Genomic DNA, 24056 nt, shown 5'->3' on the forward strand with positions numbered 1-24056 from the left:
CACTAGGGAAGTCCCCCAAAATCATAGTTGTTATCAAGCCTGATTTGGAAGGCTAGGCTCTTTGTAGAAGCTTCCAAGTAGGTGGTCTGTGATGGAGCCGGAGAGACAGCTTAACACAGAGGTTAAAAGCACCAGTTAAACTCTACCACTCATTGGATGCACCCTTGGCCAAATTACTTAATTTCTCTGTACCTTAGCTTCCCCCCACGTGATTTGGAGATAGACTGTCGGCATTGTTCTGAGAATTTTTAAAAAGGCAATTTCGGTAAATCACTTAGCATGGCACTTGGCACTTAGGAAATGCTCAATAAATACATGTTAATTAGGAAACATATACACATATGTGGACTTCCCTGCGGCTCAGACAGTAGAGAATCTGCCTGCAATGCAGGAGATCTGGGTTTGATCCCTGGGGTTGGAAAGATCCCCTGGAGAACGGAATGTCAACCCATTGCAGTATTCTTGCCTGGAGAATCCCATGGACAGAGGACCCTGGCAGGCTACAGTCCATGGGGTCACAAAGAGTAGGACATGACTGAGCGACTAACACTACTACTACACACATATGTAGTTTTAACTTGGGTTCCCCAAAGAAGAGCCTGAGAGAAGGACTTCATACAGTGGTTTCTTTGGGAAGAGATTCCAGGAGGCAGGAGGAAGGGACAAAGTCGCTGCCATTGGCCACAGGGTCCATCCCATGGGGCAGCCCAGGGAATCCTAGAGCAAGCCTCCCAGGATCGTCCCCCAAGAGCTGGGGCATCTGTGTGTGTTTAATGTCTGTACATACAGAGTGAATGAGCCAGGATCTCAGCTCAGTATTTTTAAATGAAATATAATACACTCAACATTAGTCTTATGGCCAGTTGTTTGTTGTGAAATAGGAATGCTGAGGGATGACATACGAAGAAATTTTTTAAAGCACAGGATTTTTTTAAAGGATTCCTTTTTTTATAATTTATTTTGGAGTGAGCTGGGTCTTAGTTGTCGCGCAGGCTTCTCTCCAGTTGCAGTGACCGGGGGCTACTCTCCAGTTGACGTGCGAGGGTTCTCATCACGGTGGCTTCTCTTGCTGCAGAGCATGGCTCTGGGGCTCGTAGCTTCAGCAGCTGCAGCGCATGGGCTCAGTGGTTGTGGCTCCCAGGCTCTAGAGCACAGGATCAATAGCTGTGGTGCACGGGCTTAGCTGCTCCATGACATGTCGGATCTTCCCTGATCAGGAATCAAACCTGAACCTCCTGCTTTGGCAGGTGGATTCTTTACCACTGAACCACCAGGGAAGCCCCCAAGCACAGGATTTTAATTTTAAATGGTTTCACTGCACAGAGTTGTGTATCACTGAGCAAGCTTTTTTCCTTTCCTCTTAAATGCATAGCATTTAACACAGTTCCTGGACATAGCATGCCTGCCATAAATGGTAGCTATTTTGTGGTTGTTCTGATCATTATTGTTATTATTGTATGCATAACTGGGACAGCAGAAAAGCACAGCCTGTGGGTTTCAGGATATGCAGCCAGCTTAGCCTAAGTCACAATATACCTGTAATTTATAGAAAGGGAACACAAGGTTCTCAGTGGCTTTCTGCCTTGGACTTCCTGGTACATCCTTGGCGAAGTCGTAGGAATTAGATCTGAGGGACCGTGGCGTCTGGCTACAAAGCTGGGCAGATGGCTAGACTAGCTGGCCCATCTTTTGTAAAATCTTGTATTGATCTGGATTCGGTTCAGTCTCTGTGGAGCCTTCCTAATGCCATGCTCACCCTCCCCAAAATGGTCGCAGTGGCCTTTCCCCTCCATAGAGGACACTCTCCAGTTTTGTCCTGGGGGGCCCTGCCCCTTCCACAGTCCAGTTTCTTCCAGCTGGAGTTCCTGGTACTGCCTGGAGACAGCCCTGCAGCACACAGCTCCCTCCTAATCACAGGTTCGTGATTAAAAATACATTAAAGGACCGAGAAATGATTAAGAGATACAGCGTCTTGCAAGTAAAACTGACATTTCCAGTTAGACCACAATTCTAAATGATCCACAGGGACCCTATTCGTCTGCTAAAAACATCGGGCTGATCACAGATTGGTTTCTGATGGTGCTTTCATCCCGGGCCCCAGGTCAAGATGAAAACGTCACCTTTTGTAGCAGAACTTGACCCACCCTGCTATCTGAAAGTCTGGGGTTATGGCTTTGTGTCTTGGGTGATTTCACTTGCAGCCTCATCCCAGTCCTTTGCTATGTATTTATGCCAACAGTAGAGATGCGAGGAACACTGCCTTTTTAATGCCCCATGTTTTCCTGGCTAGTTGTTACCTTGCCAAGGTCCTAAGGACAAGGACCCCCTGGGAAGATGCCCAGCATGTGTGGCTCACATTAGAGAGGCAGCATCTTTATCCAACGCCCCAGCCCCCAGCAGTGTGGTAGCATAGATAGAGCAGCGGGCCCTGCCCTGCCTCAGTTGTGACCCTGGGCATCACCCCTTTGGGTCTCATCTGTTTGAACCAGGACCTGGACTCTGTCTGGTTCCCTGAGCTTGAACCTGTTGTCGTTTAGTCACTAAGTCGTGTCTGACTCTCTTCGACTCCATGGACTGTAGCCCACCAGGCTCCTCTGTCCATCGGATTCTCCAGGCAAGAATGCTGGGGTGGGCTGCCATTCCCTTCTCCAGGGTATCTTCCCAACCCAGGGGTCAAACCACGTCTCCTGCATTGGCAGGCGGATTCTTTACCACTGAGCCACCTGGGAAGCCCGAGCTTGAACCTACTATGCTTCAAAATCTTGGTCAGGTCCTTTTACTGCTGACCCTTCCCTCTCTCTCCCCCAACATCCAGTCTGAGAAGTTTGATCACTTGTCCAAGTTGGGCAGAAGAATCTTGGTACATCTTGCGCATCAGGAACATCTCTAAGGAGCTCCACTTGCTAGTGATGACAGCTACCATTTATGGAGTATGTACAAGGTGCTGGGTGCTGTACTAAGCAGTTTATCTACATTATATTTCACCTTCATGACAAGCATTTTAATAGTTGAGGAAATGCGGGTTCTGGGAGGTCAAAGAGGTTACTCAAGGGAACTGACATCACTGGATCCAAACCCAGCTAGGTCTGAGTCTAAAGCCTCAACTAGAATGTTCCTCTTTTCTCTCCCATCTCTCCCTTTACCTCTTTCCTGAGGCTGGAGGTCAGTGACAGTTTGGGTGGGGAAGAAAGATCCCTTCTTTCCTCCACGGGGGTGCTGGGGACCCCATCCACTGGGCTTTACACCCTCTGATCTTGCACTGCTATTCAGAGACCACTCAGGGTCCAAAAAGTCTGGCATCTCAGAATCGCCATGGACCCTGTGTGTGTGTGTGTGTGTCTGTGTGTGTGTGTGTCTGTGTGTGTGTGTGTCTGTGTGTGTGTGTGTGTGTGTGTGTGTGTGTCTGTGTGTGTGTAGAAACTCAGGTAGAGTAAGGAAGAGCCCAGCCCTGTGGCCTTTCTCGGTGCTTTTTATAGACTTGCCTGAACATAGGATCCAGGAAATTCTTTCTTGGCTTAGAAAGGCCAGAGCCTCTCTCTCCCTTGATTTCAGGGGCTACAGGTGGCTCAGTGGTAAATCAGCTTGCCAGTGGTGGCTCTATGGTGGCTGGTGGCTCAGCCTGCCAATGCAGGAGACTCAGTTTCCATCCCTGGGTCAGGAAGATCCCCTGGAGGAGGAAATGGCAACCCACTCCAGTATCCTTGCCTGGAGAACCCCATGGACAGAGGAGTCTGGCGGCCTACAAGTCCACAGGGTCTCAAAGAGCCGGACACGACTTAGCAGCTCAATAAGAACACCAAGCTTCCGTTAAGCATCAACCATCCCAACTAGCTCAGAGGCAAGGGACTTCCTCAGGGCAAAATGAACTGCAGGCAGAGAGAAAATGAATGTCCAGTTTCCCAGGGAGCCTGCAGGTTTTGCCCGCTTACCTCTCCCCGCCCTGTTGCGTCTCTCAATGGTGTCACTCAGCCTCACACCCTCACCCCGATCAGATGTCCCTCACAGACCCGCTGGCCCTTGTGCTTACTCGGCTGCCGCTAATGAAAAGAAAGCATGCATACATCATGAGGACCCTTCTCTGGCAGGAGGAGAGGGGACCTTGTGGCAGGGCTCCTGGCTCTGCGGATGTTGGGCACCAGGGCACACGTGCCAGCCCGTGTCCCACCTGGCACGCTCATCCTCCCCCAATCCAGCCCCTCGCCCACTGCACTTCCAGGCTCGGAACTCAAGCAGGGCTCAGGGTTTTCTATGAAGTTAGGCAATAAGGACAAATCTGACTTTTACCTAGGGCAAGAAATTGTTCTATTCCAAACTCTCTTGAAGGCCAAGGGCAATTCACAAGTACTAAGGAACAGCAGGCCCGAGGCTCGAAGGAAGGGAGGGGCGGTGGAGGAAGACAGAAGGTGGAGTGGTGGGGAGACTGACTCCAGCTTCCGAGGAGCGGCTTTTAGCTTTTATCATAATGACCCGTGTTGACAATAACGGCTGCTGTTTACCGACTCTCTCCTCCACGGCAGACGTTTTCCTTCTGTGAGCTCATTTACTCCTTGCAGCCCCATCGAAGGTGGGCGTTCTTTCCTGCTTTTTATAGAGAAGGAAATGAAGCCTCTGAGAGGCGAAGTCATTTGTTCAAAGTCACCCATCGGCCACTGGAACAGTCTGGATTTGAGCTCAGCTCTTTCTGCCCCAAAGCCTGTGTGTTTTCGCTACACCCACTGCTTCACCCCCGTATTGATCTGGTAGATTTACAAACTGTGTGCCAAGGGCAAGATCTAATGCTCTATGCTTCTGACAGTGTATCTCTTTATCATTTGATTTTTAAAGTCTGATGTGCAGGCATCCACATAGATTATATTATTTTTAAAAGAATTTGAAACGGGAAAGAAAATTTATGGAAGGGATAGGAGAATAAGGAAGGATGGTGATAAAGAGGACTTCCCAGCTGGTGCTAGTGGTAAAGAACCTGCCTGCCGATGCAGGAAACATAATGAGATGTGGATTTGATCCCTGGGTCAGGAAGATCTCCTAGGGAAGGGAATGGCAATCCTCTCCAGTATTCTTGCCCGGAGAATCTTATGGACAGAGGAGCCTGGTGGGCTGCAGTCCATGGGGTTGCAGAGAGTCAAACACAAATGAATTGACTTAGCACTCCGTGCGGTGATGAAGAGGGCCTGATTTGCTAAGGAAATGTGGCTCTGATAAAGGAGAGATGACAGGGTGTGTGGTGCAGCCCATAGGGTCACACTGGCTGGTCTAGGGCTGATGGGGTGCAGGAAGGGGGTCCCCGCAATTTCCTGCTCCCACAGCACGCACTCAAGCAAGGGGTGTTTAGTTTGGACTAACTGGAAGGCAGCCTGGGGCAGCCGGGGATCTAGGTCTGACCTTTGGCGACCTAACTTCCAGTTCCAATTCTGTCACAAAATAGATTGAGTCTGCAAGAGGGAAGTAGTGGGTTGAATAAAGATATTCACATCTTAGTGCCTGGAACTTCTGAATTACCTTAAAGAGCAACAGAGTGAATATTATATGACCAAAGGTGTGATTAGCCTTGCCTTGTGGCTCAGATGGCAAAGAATCCGCCTGCAATATAGGAGACCCAGGTTTGATCCCTGGGTCAGGAAAGATTCCCTAAAGAAGGAAATGGCAACCCATTTCAGTATTCTTGCCTGGGGAATTCCATGGACAGAGGAGCATGGCAGGCTACAGTCCATGGGGTTCCAGAGTTGGACATGACTGAGGGACTAAAGCTTTCAAAGTGTGATTAAATTAAGGATCTTGCAATGAAAACTAATCCTGGATTGTCCAGGTAGGGATAATCCAGATAGGCCCTCAATACAGTCACCTGTGTCCTTATGATATGGACACACAGAGGTGAGAAGGAGCCCATGTGACCCCAGAGGCAGAGGTGGAGAGATGAGGCCACAAGCCAAGGAACATAGGGAACCCTCAGAAGCCGGATGAGCAAGGAACAGATTCTTTCCTGGAACTTTGGAGGGAGCCTGGCCTTGTTGGCACCTTGATTTTGGACCTACAGCCTCCTGATTTCTTTGAGAAATAGATTTCTCTGATTTTGTGCCTCCCCATTTGTGGTAATTTGTTACAGCAGCTGTAGGAAATACAAGTCATTTCCCTCTCTCACCTCAGTTTCCTTGACTGTAGACTAAGAAGATTCAGCCTCCCAGTTCTGACATTCTCCCCATCATTCTCTGAGCTGGCGATCCCCGTGGGAGGGTGGGGCTCCATTCTCTGGGGTGGGACCCTTTCCACGTGACACCTTGTGTCTAAACAGGCCGGCTTTTCCCTCTGGGGAGCACAGCTGGTTGAATCCAGATGACTTTTTTGTTGTTGCTCAGCCGCCAAGTCGTGTCCGACTCTTTGCGACCCCAAGGACTGCAGCACTCCCAATCCCTCACCATCTCTGGGAATTTTGCCCAAGTTCATGTCCATTGAATCGGTGATGCCATCCAACCATCTCATCCTCTGTGACTTTGCCAAGAGTCAAATACCACCCCAAGACAGTTCATTTTTCTCTTATTGTCAATTGCTAGAAAAATATTCTGCCTTAACCTCAGGGAAGCCATCAAAATAATTCTGACCTCTCTGTGGATTTCAAAGAAAGCGTTCAGTCCCTGTTTTCTCCTTGCTTCCAAACAGTCCCTGCTGCTTGAGGGACCGTGGTGAAGGGAGGGCCACAAAATTTGCTTCAGGGGGCTACCAGAGAAAGGCAGTGCCGAGGTCGTGGGCTTACCTCACCTCCACACCGGCTTCAGCCTCCTCTGCCCTCCCCATCACAGCACACCGCTACCCGAATGGCCGCCCGGAGCCTCCAGTTATGTGACTCGGGAGCCTCATTTACAATCACCATTAACCAGAAAAGCCGCATGACTGCTCTGTGCCTGCAGAGCCAAGTGTCATACAGTATTCACAGAAACCAAAGGGCTGGAGGCGGCGACACGGGAAAGCCTTTAGACTGAAGCTCAGAGAGTGACTCAGGGACCATCTTCAGCCCCCCTTATCCTCCTCCACTGGTCTCCCCATCCCCCACCCCCATTCCCTCCCTACCACCCCCATCTAAGGCGCTAATAGAGCCTCCAGCCTGGACAGCAAAGGAAGATGCTGACATGTCCAGGGAATGGGGGATGGGACCCTCAGAGGTGGCTGTGTCAGGAAGAGCTGACACGCCGGCTACTAAACCATCTTGAACTGCCGGAAACTAGGCATTCAGGCTGAACACTCCAAGGCCGCCTTTACATCTCTAAAAACAACATCCAGGTCTTTAGCTTCCCTTCGGCTGCCTGCCGTGCTGTGTCAGTTAGTGAAAGCCCTGAGGCTGGAATGGGATTTCCAAAGGTTTCCTGAACAGTGGAGGCGCTTGAGGTGAGGTTTGCCTTGGTTCTCCCTTAATCATCCCCTCCCCCAACTCCATGCAGCCCCTACCCCATCCCCACCGTCACTCAGCACACATCCATCCAGATGGCTTGGTCTCAGAATGAGAGGCAGGTGGATGCTGCAAGTCCTGGTACTAAAATGCCCTCATTTTGGGTTTAGTGTCTGCTAGGCTTCCCAGGTGGTGCCAGTGGTAAAGGATCCACCTGCCTGTGCAGGAGATGCAAGAGATCTGGGTTTGATCCCTGGGTCGGGAAGAGACCCTGGAGGAGGGCATGGCAACCCACTCCAGTATTCTTGTCTGGAGAATTCCATGGGCAGAGGAGCCTGGTGGGGTCACAAAAGAGTTGGACACAACTGAAGCAGCTTAGCATGCATGGGCACTTAAAGCCCACACTGTCCCGCATGTCCCGCCCACTGTGTGTGTGCGCATGGCTCTGAGTGTGTGTATGTGTGTGTCTGTCTATAGACTCAAGGTTAACGGGTTACAACAGAAAAGGGCTCTGGGGATTGGACCCACTGGATGGAGGCATGAATGGCCTCCCAGGAGCGGTAGGGAGGTTAGGGCCTTTGGGAAGTTTGCCAGAAAGCCTTTTGCAAGACTTGTTTCAGAACCTGGTTTATCAAGCGCTGTGGTTACAGGGAGGAAGTCTCCTAGCCAGCCCCGGCTCAGCGCCAGTCTGCTTGGGAAGTGCTGAGCTCTGACCCCAGAGGGGCTCCAGCGGACACTGCAGACCCTTCCCTGGAGAGGCCGGGGTGCACAGACTGGCCAGTCCACTCTTCAAAGGGCACCGCTGGAGATGGGGCAGGAGCAGAGAGGGCTGCCGGGGCAGGGCATTGTCCAAGCAGCGAGTGTGGATGGGAGAGGAGCCGGGAGAGAAAGGCTTTCTTGGTTTGTAAACAAGCGAAGGACAGGAGGGAGAAAGTGGTGCTAAATCAGGACATGAGCCTGCACCCTGCTCGGTGCAGCCCCTGGGCCACATTTCAGTGACCTCCATGAGCAAGGAAGCAGACGGCAGCCAGGCAAGATCACCAGCTCCTTGGCGGTCGCTTTCCACAGGCTGGGACGGGGAACTGGGGGGCCTGATCCCTTCAAGGAGCCACTTCTACAGGCAGAGACAGACAGACACAGGACAACACAGGATGCCGTCTGCAGTCCATGGAGCCAGCTCTGCAGTGGATTCTTCTTGAAGAAGGAGAACCTCTTATTTCAGGCCAGCAACTCTAAACACCCCTTTTAAGAAGGGTGGGCTTAAGGAGTGTAATGGGTTTAACTGGGTTGTCTGCATTCCCTGGGAAGGCCTTTGCCTCCACTTAGAAGCAAGCTTCTAGAACAAGCTTGCTTGAAGGAATCCCAGGTTGCTGAGTAAAGCGCCATAATGAGATTGAGAATGAAGGTGACCTATAGAAGCATGGTAAATACACGGTTTTCTCTGCTCAGTAAGTGATTTTTGATTATAACTCAGCACTTGCCTCAGATCCCGAAGTACTGCTAGCATTCTCAGGAAAGAATAGGAAAGGACAAAGTGCAAAAATGCTTCCACAAAGAAAAACACAGGCTTCCCAGTTCCTCTTGGAAGCAACACACAACCTAGAAACTTGAAAGCGGGACTGCGGTCTCTGTGTCCGTGGTCACCACATCATGTGCCGGCCTGTCGTACAAAGTGCAGGGAAGCACCGCAGATCAATAGCCATTCTGGTTTAACATGGCCACAACTATTTTTTTTTTCTTTAAAAAAAGACTTTTTCTTCCTATGTGGATTGCAGCTTTTTACATCCAAGGCATATTTCCGTGGCCTGTCTTTGGAAAGGAATGGTTGGAAGGAGCACTTTCTTTTGAGGTTTTATACACTTCTTAATATTCATGATGGAGCAGCAGTGTTCCTAGAGAATTGTGCCTTTAAAAGCTCCAAAAAAAGCTCCAAGCTGTTAGCTCTCAGGTTGGAGAAGCAGGTAGAACTTACCTGCTGGGCCACCTGGAGCATGGATGAGACTTTCACAGAGGCATCCTGGGCTGCAGAGGTCTGTCTGTACCTGGCACAGCCTCTGTAAATGCTGTGTGTCCTGTCGTACCCCCTGGTAACATAAGCATCCCTCAGTTTGATTTGTTTATCTGTGAGGACACTCATCTGAGCAGAATCTCTAAGTGGCTTTTTATGGGAAATAAAAAGTCAAATGAGTATGTACATGACAAAGTGAGCCATGGAAAACAGCTTCTAAAAGCACGTGTCACCTATTTTTATATTCATGCTTATATAGTTTCTAAGCTGGCTGAAGGCTTTAAGTAATAACTTTTGAAATTCCTAATGGAACCCTACAAATGACATGCAATAATATAATTTGGGGGGTGGAGGGGAGTGTTAATAAAGCTCATCTACCCTGAGTATCCCTTCACAGCCTCACAGAGCCACAGAGGAGGCAGGCTAGAGATTCATTGGTTCATTCTGAAGATGAAGAAGGGAAGGCTCAGAGACACTGAGTCATTCAAGGTCACAGAGCTGGTCAGCACTGACCTAAGGTCTCCAACCCTGACTCTGGACTCCTGGGTTTGGGCAGCAGGACTGCCTGTCAAAATCCAGGCTGACATCACAGAAACAAGCACAGATGACTTTCAGTCCACCCCCTACCAAGATCTTAGCACCCTGTTTCCCCTCCATCATCAGCTGTAGCCAACGAACCATATAAATCGAAACTTTGGAAACACTCTCATAAACAATTTGTAAAAGTTTTAAAATGCAAAGCAGGAATAAACAGAATTTCTTGCCACAGGGAAGAAACAAATGTAAAGTGACAAAATAATGGGAATTTGAAGGCGGTCTCAAAAGTAGTCATAAAATGGAATTCAGAATCATATTTTAATACGTACATCATACACTCACTTTGCCAAGGATGACTGGGGATGAATTCCCATTTATAAAAGTAAGCCATGAAGGGAAAAAGAAACAGGGGAATGAGGGGGAGAGGGGAGGGTGGAGCGAGAGATGGGGAGAGACAGAGCAGGAGACAGGCAGAGCAGTTGAGATGGTGTTCATCACAGCTTGGATCCTGCAGAAAATCACTTCCTAGGTCCGGAGCACCATGGTGCTCTCAAGGTAGGCCATCACCCTTCCATCCAGGAAGGGCCTTGGCATATGGCCCCAGGGGCTCCAGGCCGCTGGCCCTCCTGGGGACTTCCAGGAATTGTTGGGGTAGGGGTGCGAGGAGGTACCCATTAGCACTGGCCTGCAGGGCTCTAGTTGAAGAGAGTCTGACTGCAGGAGTATATAAAGTGATGAGCAACAAGCAATAAGACCTGCCCCACAGCAGTGGTCAGAATGACAGATCTATGCTCGCAGAGACTGTTCCTTTGCTTAGCGGCACAGATGCCCTTTCCCCCCACCTCCCCTTCTTCTCTCAGCCCCGATAATGAGAGCAACTCCCAAACGAGTCCATCGTTTATTCTGGGACGGAGCCCAGGCGGCTGCGACTTTCACACTGGGGTGCGGGGGAGTTCAGCTGCATCCTCGCACTGCCCCCTACCGCCCCCACTGCCCATCTTCCCTCCTCCCCTAGCCAAGCGGCTCTCGGTTCATTTCCCCGTCATCTTGGCTGGGGATGCAGAGCGGTCCCTCGAGCCCGTGTTGAGGCTGACCTAAAGAGATGAGAGGGCTGCAGCGCCTGCAGTGATCCCAGCAGTGGCGGCTCCGAGCGGGGTTCATTACAATGCTACTGAAACAATCTGCCTGCTCCGGTCCTCGATACACCAGGCGCATCGCGCATCCAGCTCTCAGGATGCAAAGAAGACGAGCTCCTACCGACACCCCCGCCCCGCGCCCCCCAGGCTGAGTCTGAGCACAGGGAAAACACACTTTGCAGAAAGCGCCCCCTCCCCAGCTCCCAGACCCCTGTCTGGTGTGGGAGGGTTGGGTCCCGTCTCGCGACCGCCCAGCCCAGCTACTTCAGGAGCAGAGGGGGCTTCAGAAATCCGTGTGCTTCCTGCCTGCCTTTCCAGCACACGGGACAGCCTGCAATGTGGGTAACTTTTCAAACCCTCTCCTAAACACTTGCTCACAAGTATTTGGGAGAGGGAGGGGGACGCCCCCTACTCCCTCCAACACCCTCACTTCTGACACACACACACCCCCACCTCCGACTCCTAGGCTGACAGCGTGGGGTAAAAGAAATAGACGCTGACTCTAGTCTCCCCCGCCAGGCAGGGAAATACGCCGTCGCGAGAGCATCCACACACCCAGAGAGGGAGAAGGAGCCCAGCGCGGGCTCCGGGTGCCCAACACCGTCTTATGTAGCAGAGGGATGACCTTTGCCTGGAGCGCCCCGGGCTCCGTGGGAGGGTCCCTGACGCCACTCCCCCGCCCCCGCCCCCCTCCCCTGCCGAGGAAGGACTTGAACCCGAGCCACGGGCCACGGGAACATCAAACGGTAGCCAGCCACTCACCTTTAGGTCGTGCGTGGGGTTTACAACGCAGACAAGTTGCCCGGCGGCGGAGAACACCCGTTTAGCCTTGTTGTGCTGAAAGCGGAGGTGAATGAGATCTAACACAGCCCCAAAGCACTGGGTGAAGAAAAGCATCACAACTTTTTTTGGGTGATGATTGGCACAGGAAGGTGGCGGAGGAAGCCGTTAAGTCCTTGGGCTCTGGAAGGCGCGCAGCCTCTGAGACACTCGCTCCAGCCCGGCTTAGCATGCCTTCATATTCATCATCAAAATAAGACGGTTAGAATCTTGCAGCAGTGAGGCGGCCAATCAAAAGGACAGAAATGTTATCCTTGAGGTGCAGAGACAGCCAATAACAAATGCCTCCTCTACCGAAACTCCCTGATGAATTGAGCCTGGCGGAGAATGTATTATTGAACATTACCATAGATCAGCACATTGCATTTATCTTGTGATTACAGCCAACCATACATAATGCCGGGGAGATAGGCTGACAAAATTGATTGCTTAATGTGTCTCATTTATTAATTGACTTAATTTAACATGAGAGCCTTTCTTAATGCGCTGGCAAAAACGTGAAGCATTTAAACCGCCAAATAGTAAAACACCCAGCTCCAAAGTAGGCAGATGGATAAGGCAGATCGTGGCTCCGATTCACCAGAGCTGCTTGGGAGAAAATCAAATATTACAAGACTCCTCCAATTCCAGATAAGGATTTGGCAGCGGCAGAATCGTGCATCTTTCAATCTTGAGCTCTGACTCTCTCTGCGATTTGGATTTCAGCCGCTTGATAAATCTTACTCTCCAGTCTTTATCAAAGAGAAAAGCATTCCTGACATGCATTTGGAGTTGGAGGGGGGGAAATGTGTATGTATATCCGTAATACTGTAATTATTGAAGCCTGAAAGTATTAAAGCTTAAAAGTGTACAGTGTATGCTTCTAAAAATAATGAAATCCCTGGTGCATGAATGCACACACAGAGGGAAAAGCTACAGGGAGACGAGAGAGGCTTGTAAATCAGCAAAATAATTACAGATGCGGAGGGCTTTTGCTTGTCATTCATTTGCATATTGGTGGGCAGCAAATTGCTAATTAACCACTAGATTGTTGGAGACATTAAAATAGAGATTAAGAGCACACATACCACAATACCACATCGTTTGCTTGTCTCTTTGAAGGCCAGCAGCACATTTCTGTGCTGGAGCAGGCAGAGGGCATTCCAGTCCTCAAACGGCACTCTGTCTCTCTTCAGAACTGGGCTGCTGGGGGTGCTTAAGCCCGCCTACTTGTTTTGGGAGAAAGGCTGTGAGTAGTACATGAGGAGTCTTAGAGTTTGGGGCGGACAAGCTCTGATGACTTGGTCATTCTCTGGGGCTCACGCAGCAGAGTGGCGTGTGCTGTGTTTCCCATCCTCTTTGGCTGTTTCTCCGGTGGGAAGTCAGCCTGCACCCAGCGAGCCTGGGTGAGTATCAGGCTTGGGTGTGAATTACACCCAGAGTGTGAGAGCACATTGCTTCTTCCTGAATGGCTCTCGCTCCACTCGGGCTGCCGTGCTTGGGTTGTGATGTAGGTAAAGCTTACACACAGCTGGGACAGTGACGTCTGTGACCTGGTAAGGCAATTAAACCAGCTACTGATTAAAGTATAGAGAGAAAAAAAAATGTGTGGGTTTCCTGAAACCAGGACAAAACCCAGGTGTTCATTTTCAATTGAGTTTGAAACCAAACCAATGTTTTCAGAAATGAATAAGCCAAGCGCCCATTAAAATGGAAACTGTACTTTCTAAAATAATTGCACTGGCGCAAAGTTAGAAGATGACAACATTTGAACTGATTAGAACCTCATCAATGTGATACTTTTATAGGATATGAGTCCCTGGACCAACGTGTTCATTATGTGCTCAGGGGCTTCAGTCATGTCTGACTCTTTGCGACTCCATGGACTGTAGCCTGCCAGACTCCTCTGCCCCTGGGATTTTCCCGGCAAGAGTACTGGAGTGGCTTGCCATGCCCTCTTCCAGGAAATCTTCCTGACCCAGGGATTGAACCTGCATCTCCTGCATTGCAGGCAAATTCTTTCCTGCTGAGCCACAGGGGAAGCCCTGTTCATTGTACGATTCATAAATAAGAGTTGCTGGTCTGTACTTCTGGAGTTCTTTTTCTATGGTTTTCATTTTCCAGAACAAGCTTTTAGCAGGAAAACCTTCAGTATTCTTTTATTGTCTTCCTTAAAAATATAAAAATAAAAATTAGCATATACTCCCATAGATTCCTTAAAGACGCAGTTCGTAATTCAGAAGGTCCAAACTTTCTCTTTCTACATCCTTTGTTAGAATGGAACTATTATGCAGTTTGTTTCTCCCTTTGGGTAACCTCAGACAGGTTTCTTGAAACCTCACTGAGGCTCAGTTCCCACTCCTGTAGCATAGAGATAATAGCAACTTATTTCTCCCTCAAGGTTACTGGGAAGACTAAGATATGATGTATCTGGAAGAATCCATCCCAGTGCCTGATTCAAAGCAGCCTCTCAATTCTTGAGCCTATTGAGTGTCTTTAGTGGAAGAGTGATTATTTCCATAATGTTTTTCCTTTCTGCTCTGTGAATTATTTTCCCCCATGGATGTTTACCCATGGGAGCACTGGGCATGATAAGAACAGACTTGACTCTTCGCTATGTTCTTTTTTTCTCTAGCTGGGTCTTTGTTGCTGCACACAGACTTTCTGTAGTGGTGAGTGGGGTCTCTCTAGTTGTGGTGCATGGGCTTCCCATTGCTGTGACTTCTCTTATTGTGCAGCACAGTCCCTAGAGGGCGGGCTTAGCTGTTGTGGAGCATGGACTTGGTTTCTCGGAGGCAGGTGGGATCTTCCTAGATCAGGGATTAAACTGGTGTTCCCTGCATTGCAAGACAGATTCTTAACCACTGGACCACCAGGGAAGCCCTTGCTACGTTCTTAAGTGTATTGCTGCTGCTAAGTCGCTTCAGTCGTGTCCGACTCTATGTGACCCTATAGCCGGCAGCCCACCAGGCTCCCCCGTCCCTGGGATTCTCCAGGCAAGAACACTGGAGTGGGTTGCCATCTCCTTCTCCAAAGCATGAAAGTGAAAAGGGAAAGTGAAGTCGCTCAGTCATGTCCGACTCTTTGCGACCCCATGGTCTGCAGCCTACCAGGCTCCTCCATCCATGGGATTTTCCAGGCAAGAGTACTGGAGTGGAGTGCCATTGCCTTCTCCCTTAAGTGTATTACTTTGTATCAACTGGACATTGGGCTTGGGAATGAGGCCTGAAGGGCTAAGGAGTGCATATTGACATCAGTGACTGACTAGGCAGTGCCACAGATCTGCTAGTAAGGATGCTTTTTCTTAACCTGACCTCTTGTTCTAACTCTCTACCCTCAAACTGGTTTGCATCACTCTATTTTTGAATATTAAGCTTATCCATCTGTTCTCAGAATCAGTCCTCAAAATAATCATCCATTGGGAAATGTCTGAAGCTAACCCTGGTAACAGATTCTCATGGTTGATGTACCCAAAATATGGTGGCACAAACAAGCTTTCAAATAAAGATTTAGAGCTGTTTTGCCTCTTGCCACTAAGTTGGCCCCTTGGCAGCAGCCGCACCAACCCTCTCCTGCTGTTCCGCAATGCCTAAGGTTTCCCCTTCACCTCCTTAGCAACCAGATTTACATTTTACCTGGACCAGAAAGTCTCAGAGATAGGTAATTGGACAGATTTGACTTGGAAACCTACTTCGCTACTTACTGCTACTTTGGGCAAATTATGTGATCTCACTGATGCTTAGTTTTGTTTGTCTGTAAAAATGAAGCTAACAACTCCCTTGAAAAGTAGTTTAAAGATGAAATGAGATAATATAAGTAAAATAGCCAGCCCAATGACTGGTTTTAATAATAACTTTAGTGAGAAGGTATTATCATTATTATCATCTTCCCATCAAAATTATTTTTGTCCAAGTCAACCCAAAGTTCTGATGAGCATGTGGAACAACCAAAATTCTCATGCCCTGCTGGAAACCACTTTGGAAAACTGCTTGGAACCATCTAGTAAAGCCAAACATATGGCTACCCTACAATCCTGAAAGGTGAAAGGGTTAGTCGCTCAGTAAAAGAGTTGGTCTGACTCTTTGTGACCCCGTGGACTGTAGCCTGCCGGGCTCCTCTGTCCATGGCATTCTCCAGGAAAGAATACTGGAGTGGGCTGCCATGCCCTCCTCCAGGGGCTCTTCCTAACCCAGGGATCAAACCCAGGTCTCCTGCATTGTGGGCAGACTCTACCGTCTGAGCCACCAGGGAATCTGATGACGAGCAGCAAACCCCAGAAGCCAAGGGAGAGGCGTGGGACAGATTCTCCCTCACAGACTCCAGGAGGAACTGACCCTGAGGGCACGTCGACCTCAGACTTCTCAGACATTTCCAGAACTGTCCTATAGATGCCTGCCGTGAAAGCCAGTCAGATTGTGATACTTTGTTATGGCAGCCCAAGAGAACAATACAATGGGTATATCCATTTGGTGGAAATTCTTTAGGCTGTGAAAAAAAAAAGTTTTTATTTATTTATTTTGGGCTGTTCTGGGTCTTTGTTGTGGCTTTTCTCCAGTTGTGGCCAGTGGGGACCACTCTCCGTTGGGTTGTGCAGGCTTCTCACTGCAGTGGCTCCTCTTGTTTCAGAGCTCGGGCTCTAGGCACTCGGGCTTCAGTAGTTGCAATGCGTGGGCTCAGTAGTTGTCGTGCATGGGCTTCATTGCTCCACAGCATGTGGGATCTTCCAGGACCACGGATTGAACTCATGTCCCTGGCATTGGCAGGCAGATTCTTATCCACTGTACCACCAGGGAAGTCTGGCTATGAACTAATGATCAATGCACTTTTCTGTATGTGAGATACTTGCCCCAAATATATTGAAATAACGTGTGGATGAGCAAATAATCAAATTTTGAAGTACTGGAACATTCATAAATATTTTAAAAGACTATTGAAGTAATCAGAAAGGAAAATACTGATTACATAAAATGCTAAACTCTACATCAAAATAATGTCTAACAACTAACATTGAAAAAACTCAAAACATTGAGGGATATATTTGTAGCAGTTATAACAACAACAGATTCATAAATGAATGATAAATGTTCAATAGAACTAGAAATCAGAGAAGTCCATGAAGCAAGATAGCATCTTTTATGTGTCAAATTGGCACTTCTTATTTTTAAACAATCATATTCAGGGCTGATAAATCTTAACTGAGATTGACATTCTCCTCTGCTGCTGATGAGACTAATAATAACAAACATTTAAATTCTTGATAGAGGGCTTCCCTGGTGGCTCAGTGGTAAAGAACCCACCTGCCAAGGTGGGAGACATGGGTTCAAACCCTAGTTGTGGAAGATCCCACATATCCCACACACCAGGGAACAGCTAAGTGCGTGTGCCACAACTTCTGAGCCTGTGTTCTAGACCCCTGGCACTGCAGCTACTGAAGCCCGCTTGCCCTGGAGCCTGTGCTCAGCAACAAGAGGGGTCACCGGAGGGAGAAGCCCACTCACTGCAACGAAGAGTAGCGCCCACCTGCTGTAACAAGAGAAAATCCCACACAGCAACAAAGACCCAGCACAACCAAAATTAAATAAGTAAAACATTTAAAAACTATTTAAATGCTTGGTAGATATCAGGCAGCATGCTAAATAGTTGGCCTGTGAGGTCAAGTACCTCTACAGTGAAATATCTTATTTTCCTCTTCACAACAACCCCATCAGATATTTAAAAAGAAGTAAATTGGCAGAAGTACCACACAGAAGTACCAAAAAAGATGTCCTTTTCATCATAGGGGACTGGAATGCAAAAGTAGGAAGTCAAGAGATACCCGGAGAAACAGGCAAATTTGGCCTTGAGTACAAAATGAAGCAGGGCAAAGGCTAACAGAGTTTTGCCAAGAGAACACACTGGTCATAGCAAACACCCTCTTCCAAAAACACAAGGGAAGACTCTACACATGGACATCACCAGATGGTCAATACTGAAATCAGATGGATTGTATTCTTTGCAGCCAAAGATGGAGAAGCTCTATACAGTCAGCAAAAACAAGACCAGGAGCTGACTGGCTTAGATCATGAACTCCTTATTGCCAAATTTAGACTTAAATTGAAGAAAGTAGGGAAAACCACCAGACCATTCAGGTATGACCTAAATCAAATCCCTTATGATTATACAGTGGAAGTGACAAATAGATTCAAGGGATTAAATCTGATAGACAAAGTGCCTGAAGAAATATGGATGGAGGTTCCTGACATTGTACAGGAGGCAGGGATCAAGCCCATCCCCAAGAAAAAGAAATACAAAAAAGCAAAATAGTTGTCTGAGGAGGCCTTACAAATAGCTGAGAAAAGAAGAGAAGGGAAAAACAAAGGAGAAAAGGAAAGGTATACCCATTTGAATGCAGAGTTCCGAAGAATAGCAAGAAGAGCTAAGAAAGCCTTCCTCAGTGATCAGTGCAAAAAAATAGAGGAAAACAATAGAATGGGAAAATCTAGAGATCTCTTCAAGAAAATTTGAGATACCAAGAGAACATTTCATGCAAAGATGGGCACAATAAAGGACAGAAATGGCATGGACCTAACAGAAGCAGAAGATATTAGGAAGAGGTGGCAAGAATACACAGAAGAACTAGAAGAACCAACCTAGAGCTAGAATCTTGGAATGTGAAGTCAAGTGGGCCTTAGGAAGCATCACTATGAACAAAGCTAGTGGACGTGATGGAATTCCAGTTGAGCTATTTCAAATCCTGAAAGATGATGCTGGGAAAGTGCTGCACTCAATATGTCAGCAAATTTGGAAAACTCAGCAGTGGCCACAGGGCTGGAAAAGGTCAGTTTTCATTCCAATCCCAAAGAAAGGCAATGCCAAAGAATGTTCAAACTACCGCACAATTGCATTCATCTCACACGCTAACAAAGTAATGCTCAAAATTCTCTAAGCCAGGCTTCAACAGTATGTGAACCATGATGAAGTACAAGCTAGAATCAAGATTGCCAGGAGAAATATCAATAACCTCAGACATGCAGATGACACCAATGTTATGGCAGAAAGCAAAGAAGAACTAAAGAGCCTCTTGATGAAGTGAAAGAGGAGAGTGAAAAAGTTGGCTTAAAACTCAACATTCAGAAAACTAAGATCATGGCATCCGGTTCCATCACTTCATGGCAAATAGATGGGAAAACAATGGAAACAGTGACAGAATTTATTTTGGGCTCCAAAATCACTGCATATGGTGACTGCAGCTGTGAGATTAAAAGACTCTTGCTCCTTGGAAGAAAAGTTATGTCCAACCTAGACAGCATATTACAAAGCAGAGACATTACTTTGCCAACAAAGGTCCATCTAGTCAAAGCTATGGTTTTTCCAGTAGTCATGTATGGATGTGAGAGTTTGACTATAAAAATAGCTGAGTGCTGAAGAACTGATGCTTTTGAACTGTGGTGTTGGTGAAGACTCTTGAGAGTCCCTTTTGCAGGGAGATGCAACCAGTCCATCCTAAAGGAAATCAGTCCTGAATATTCACTGAAGGACTAATGCTGAAGCTGAAATTCCAATACTTTGGCCACCTGATGTGAAGGACTGACTCATGAAAAAGACCCTGATGCTGGGAAAGACTGAAGGTTGGAGGAGAAGAGGATGACAGAGGATGAGATGGTTAGATGGCATGACCGACTCAATGGACATGAGTTTGAACAAACTTCGAGAGTTGGTGATGGACAAGGAAGCCTGGTGTGCTGCAGTCCACGGGGTCGCAAAGAGTTGGACACAACTGAGCAGCTGAACTGAACCGAACCACATGGTTGGATTGAAAGGGGCCAATTTAGTATAAAATTGATAAGAAGCCTTTGGACCCTGAGCTCCTATTGGTAGGAAGCAAACTGAGAAAACTTTTGAGCAGAAAACCTGGGCTACCTTTTATGAAAAAGAAAAGATGACCTCCAGGGTAGAAACAAGAGCTCAGAGGCTGGAGTTGAAAGTTGTGGAGACTCATTTTCAGACCTGGCCTAGGCAAGGAACTTTCACCATAGAAAGTGATAGCCATGACTCTGTATGATTTTTGAGGCTTGATTACCCAAGGCATTGCCATTCATACCTTGCATTTTTTACCAGCTCACTTTGAGAGAAGCCAGAAATCATGCTTTCGGGACCCTCCAGACCCTGAGAAACTTAGACCCAGACCCTGCAGCCAAGCTGCTTATGAGTTGCTGATCCACAGGTACCGTGATGCATATTTGTGTTTGTTGCGGCTTTGAACCATTCGTTTTGGGGTAATTCAATGTGTGTGTATTGTTGATGAAGCAAATGACTAATTATGGTGGTGTCATTGATGTAAGAGAAAGGAACCACAGGTATAAGATTGATGAGGTCTGAAAAATACTGTAATCTTGAATTCAAATGGCAATCATTGCAAGGGAGTATTTTATGTTAAGGAGCAGGCAGAGCAGGAGGAGGAGAGAAGGACGAGGAGGGGGAGGGGAAAGCCAAAGCAAAGTTGCTTAATTCTGTCCACAGAAAAGACCTTGAAGATGAATACCTTAAAACCCAGCTTCTATATAAAATTTCCCACTTAGAAGCAAACAAACTGGATCTGTTTAAAGAAATGACTAGCTCTAGATCTGGAACAGAAAATGTTTAAGATGAGCCTGGAACATCCCATAACAACAGGAAGTAAGGATGTAGTTTTTAAAAAGCACTAGGGAAAAAAAGCTAGGATCTGTTTAAGGATTTAGAAAGCAAAGTGAAGAGGCTCCTACTGGCTGAAGATGGGACCGTTGGCACATGATTAAGAATAATAACTGCAGTGGACTGAAACACATCAAATATGTTTAAATCCACGCATTCATAATGATGCTAGAAAAACTAATTAGTTCCATTTGCATGGTGCTTGGCACTTAATTCATTATTTTGATAACTGGCAAATAAAGGGAATAAATTACACGTTTATCCTGCCTTCTATGAGCTATGCCTCAATATAATTAGAGTCAATGAAGAGAACTTTCTCCTTATAACTTCAGTTAACGAATGTAGAAATAGTGGTAAAGTGAGAATATTCATCTGTTTGAAATTCCTAATGAAATAATGAATCTGGGCAGTGATCATCTTTGACTTCTGCACAGAAGGACAACCAGGTATTGGGTACCTCCTGGGAAGTGTCAAAAAAGCAGTCCTACCAAAGGAACAACATGAATCTGATCAAACTTTGAGATGTAGCTAACATTTTTTAGAGAATATAGGGGACAGAGGAACATGATCAATGACAAAATAGAATATGATAAATGACAAAATGGGGAGGTCCTATTAGCAAAATCAGGTCATTGGAAACCCTACAGGAAAAATGACCAGTTTATTTAATAAATAAAACAGTGCTTAGAGAGAGAAGGATGGTAGAAAGGAGAGAGAGAGAGACATCATGTTTCAAATAGTTTTTTAAATGTGCAAAAATGCCCAATGTATATTAAATTGGGAAATCAGGATATGAAATTATAAAACAAAGCCATCTGATTTTTAAATAAACATACAGCATGAGAGAAAAAATGTTCAGAAAACAAAGTGTTTTGTAGCAGGATTATTGGTAATTTTGGAATATTGTTCTGTATTTTTCCAATCTGTTTTAAGACACAAGTATAACTGTTCTAATCACTGTCCTTCTTGAAATAAGGACAAATAGATAAATTAGTAAATGCATGTCTATAGAGAGGGAAGGGGACAGCGTATTAACACTTGTTTTTTTCACGTGGTGGCCCTATGCTGTCCATTGAGATTGTCTTCTGTAAGAAAGAACACTGGCATATCCCATTGGATTGTAATGTGTTGGTGGGTCCCCTCTCACCAGCAACAGGTATATATTTTATTAAGGGTCCTTTAGGAAAGACTTGAATTCAAATGAACCACCAGCCCTTCTAACTCTGAGATGGGTGTGAGAAGTAAGCCCTCATGGGACAGTTGAGGAAGGTCAGTATCTGAATTATGAAGCCTGACTTTCAGCACATGATGAACAGGAAAAGGAAACAAACTGCCCTGACACAACCCGGGTTGGGTACAGCTGGTTCAGAAGCAACAAGTTTATCCTGTAATGTTGCCAAGGCAACAGCATCTGCTTCTCACACTGCCGAGGGTGGGAGGAGGGAGCAAAGAGGAGCAATAAAGAGGCAGAATGATTCTGTACATCTTTCCTAGGAAAACAGGAAAGAAGGCTGTAAGATATTGACTATTTTCTGGATGAACGTGCTTCCATAATGCTTAAAGTGTCATCAGGGAAAGGCAAATGGTGTTTTTCATATTACAATCTGCCTTGAACCAAATAGGAGCCCCGTGCCTCTTGTAATATTGTCATTTTCCCTTCTGTGACTCCTAACAGCAGTGGACAGGGCTTTCTTACAGTTCTGTCCCCTTGAGTGTGAAAGCACATTGATGCTTTCTTGTGACATTTACTGCAACATCTGTTCACGCGGCTGAAAGATGCTTATTATGTTTCGACTGTGTCTGGATTTGCAAGGGAAGAAGAGAGGAAAGGAATGGCCTTGGTTCGCCTCCTCCTCTTCTCCTCCCCTTGGCTCCTGCCTCCAGATCTTTCTACCTGTAAAGGAGGAGGATGAAGCAAGGACAAAGTGGCAGTGAGGAGGGAAATGGAGCAGCAGGTCTGGGAAGTGTGCTAGAGATATTTTTAGCTGAGGGCAAAACAGACAACAGGCTATCTGGCCACGAGGCAGCCCGCGTGGGGACACCGGGAGCCTGGGAAGAGCTGAGTCAGGGCCAAGGTAAGCGGGGCTGGAGCCCAGCTCTGCATCTAATGGCCTTAGAGGGAGATCGGAGCTGGAGACGAAGACAGAGCTCTGGAGAAGCTCAGTGGCATATGTTGAGCATCAAAATTGTTCTCAAACTGGAGAAACACTCAGCTCAGTTGCCTGGGCTCAGGGAAGGATGCTCTTTCCTGCCTGAACCTCATTTCATGTGTTTAGAACCTGAAGCAAACAGTCTCTGGGTAGCTCTCACAGGCTCAGAAACAAAGATAATTTAGACCCCTGCCTGTGCCCAGTTGGGACTGAATTTTTTTTTCAAATGCAACTGCTTTTACGACATGGCAGGATGTTCCAGAGGTCAAAAGCCTGAACTTGAGAGTCAGGCAAATCAGGGGAACCTGAATCTGACCCTCCAGGCCCACCGCTTTCAGCTGCTTATACATTACTCATTACGCATTATTTCACTGGAGTCACATTTACAAGGGAAATGCAGGTAACCCAGCCTCCCCAGGCCTTACCTTCCTCTCTTTTGGTGGGCTGCGAGGGCCGACTTCCTAGTGGCAGGCTGTGAATTTGGGGGCACAGTGCTTGGGACTTTCCTGTATTGTCATTCTCATTTGTCTTTGAACATATCTTTGAAAAGTGGGAAGGAATGGAGTTCACCTGTGTTTGCTTCTTGGATTTGAAAGTGACACCAGATTAGGTAGAAACCCTGATCAGAAAGTTCTGTCCTGGGACTTCCCTGATGGTCAAGCGGTTAGGAATCTGCCTTCCAATGCAGGGACACGAGTTCGATCCCTGGTGGGGAACTAAGATTCCATGTGCTGCGGGGCAGCTACGCCTGCACAGCACAACTAGAGAGAAGCCTGTGCCACAACCGAGACCTGATGAAAAGTGAAAGTGAAAGTTGCTCAGTCGTGTCCGACTCTTTGCAACCCCATGGACTATACAGTCTATGGAATTCTCCAGGCCAGAATACTGGAGTGGGTAGCCATTCCCTTCTCCAGGGGATATGCCTGACCCAGGAATTGAACCAGGGACTCCTGCATTGCGAGTGGATTCTTTACCAGCTGAGCTACCGGGGAAGCCCTGATGCAGCCAAATAAATAAATATTTTAAAAAAGGAAAAAAAGAAAGTTCTATTACAAGTTGGCAATGGACTTGTATTAAAGTTCTCTAGAGAAACAGAATCATCAGATTTTATATATATATGTATATATATAATATAATATATATTACATAATATATTATGTAATATATTACTTATTCTATCTCATATATAGCTATAATTATATAATATGTATCTATAATCTCTATGTATTATATATAGAGAGAGACAGCAAGGGGCCGGGGGTGGAATTTATTTTACAGAATTGGCTCATACATAATGGATGCAGGCAAGTTCAAAATCTTCAGGCAGGCCAGCAGACTAGAACCCAGGGAAGAGCCGA

General features: G+C 47.0%; 1 protein-coding gene across 1 annotated transcript in view; it reads right to left on the bottom strand.

Annotated features, from left to right (window-relative positions):
• SIAH3 (siah E3 ubiquitin protein ligase family member 3) overlaps positions 1-11956 on the bottom strand; it is a 70763-nt gene extending 58807 nt beyond the window's left edge. Inside the window, exon 1 of the mRNA NM_001205421.2 lies at positions 11822-11956. Coding sequence (NP_001192350.2) covers positions 11822-11956 — 135 coding nt within the window. The remainder of the gene's footprint in view (positions 1-11821) is intronic.
• Positions 11957-24056: the final 12100 nt, after the last annotated feature.

Source organism: Bos taurus, chromosome 12 (genome assembly GCF_002263795.3).
Source record: "Bos taurus isolate L1 Dominette 01449 registration number 42190680 breed Hereford chromosome 12, ARS-UCD2.0, whole genome shotgun sequence".
NCBI lineage: Eukaryota > Metazoa > Chordata > Mammalia > Artiodactyla > Bovidae > Bos > Bos taurus.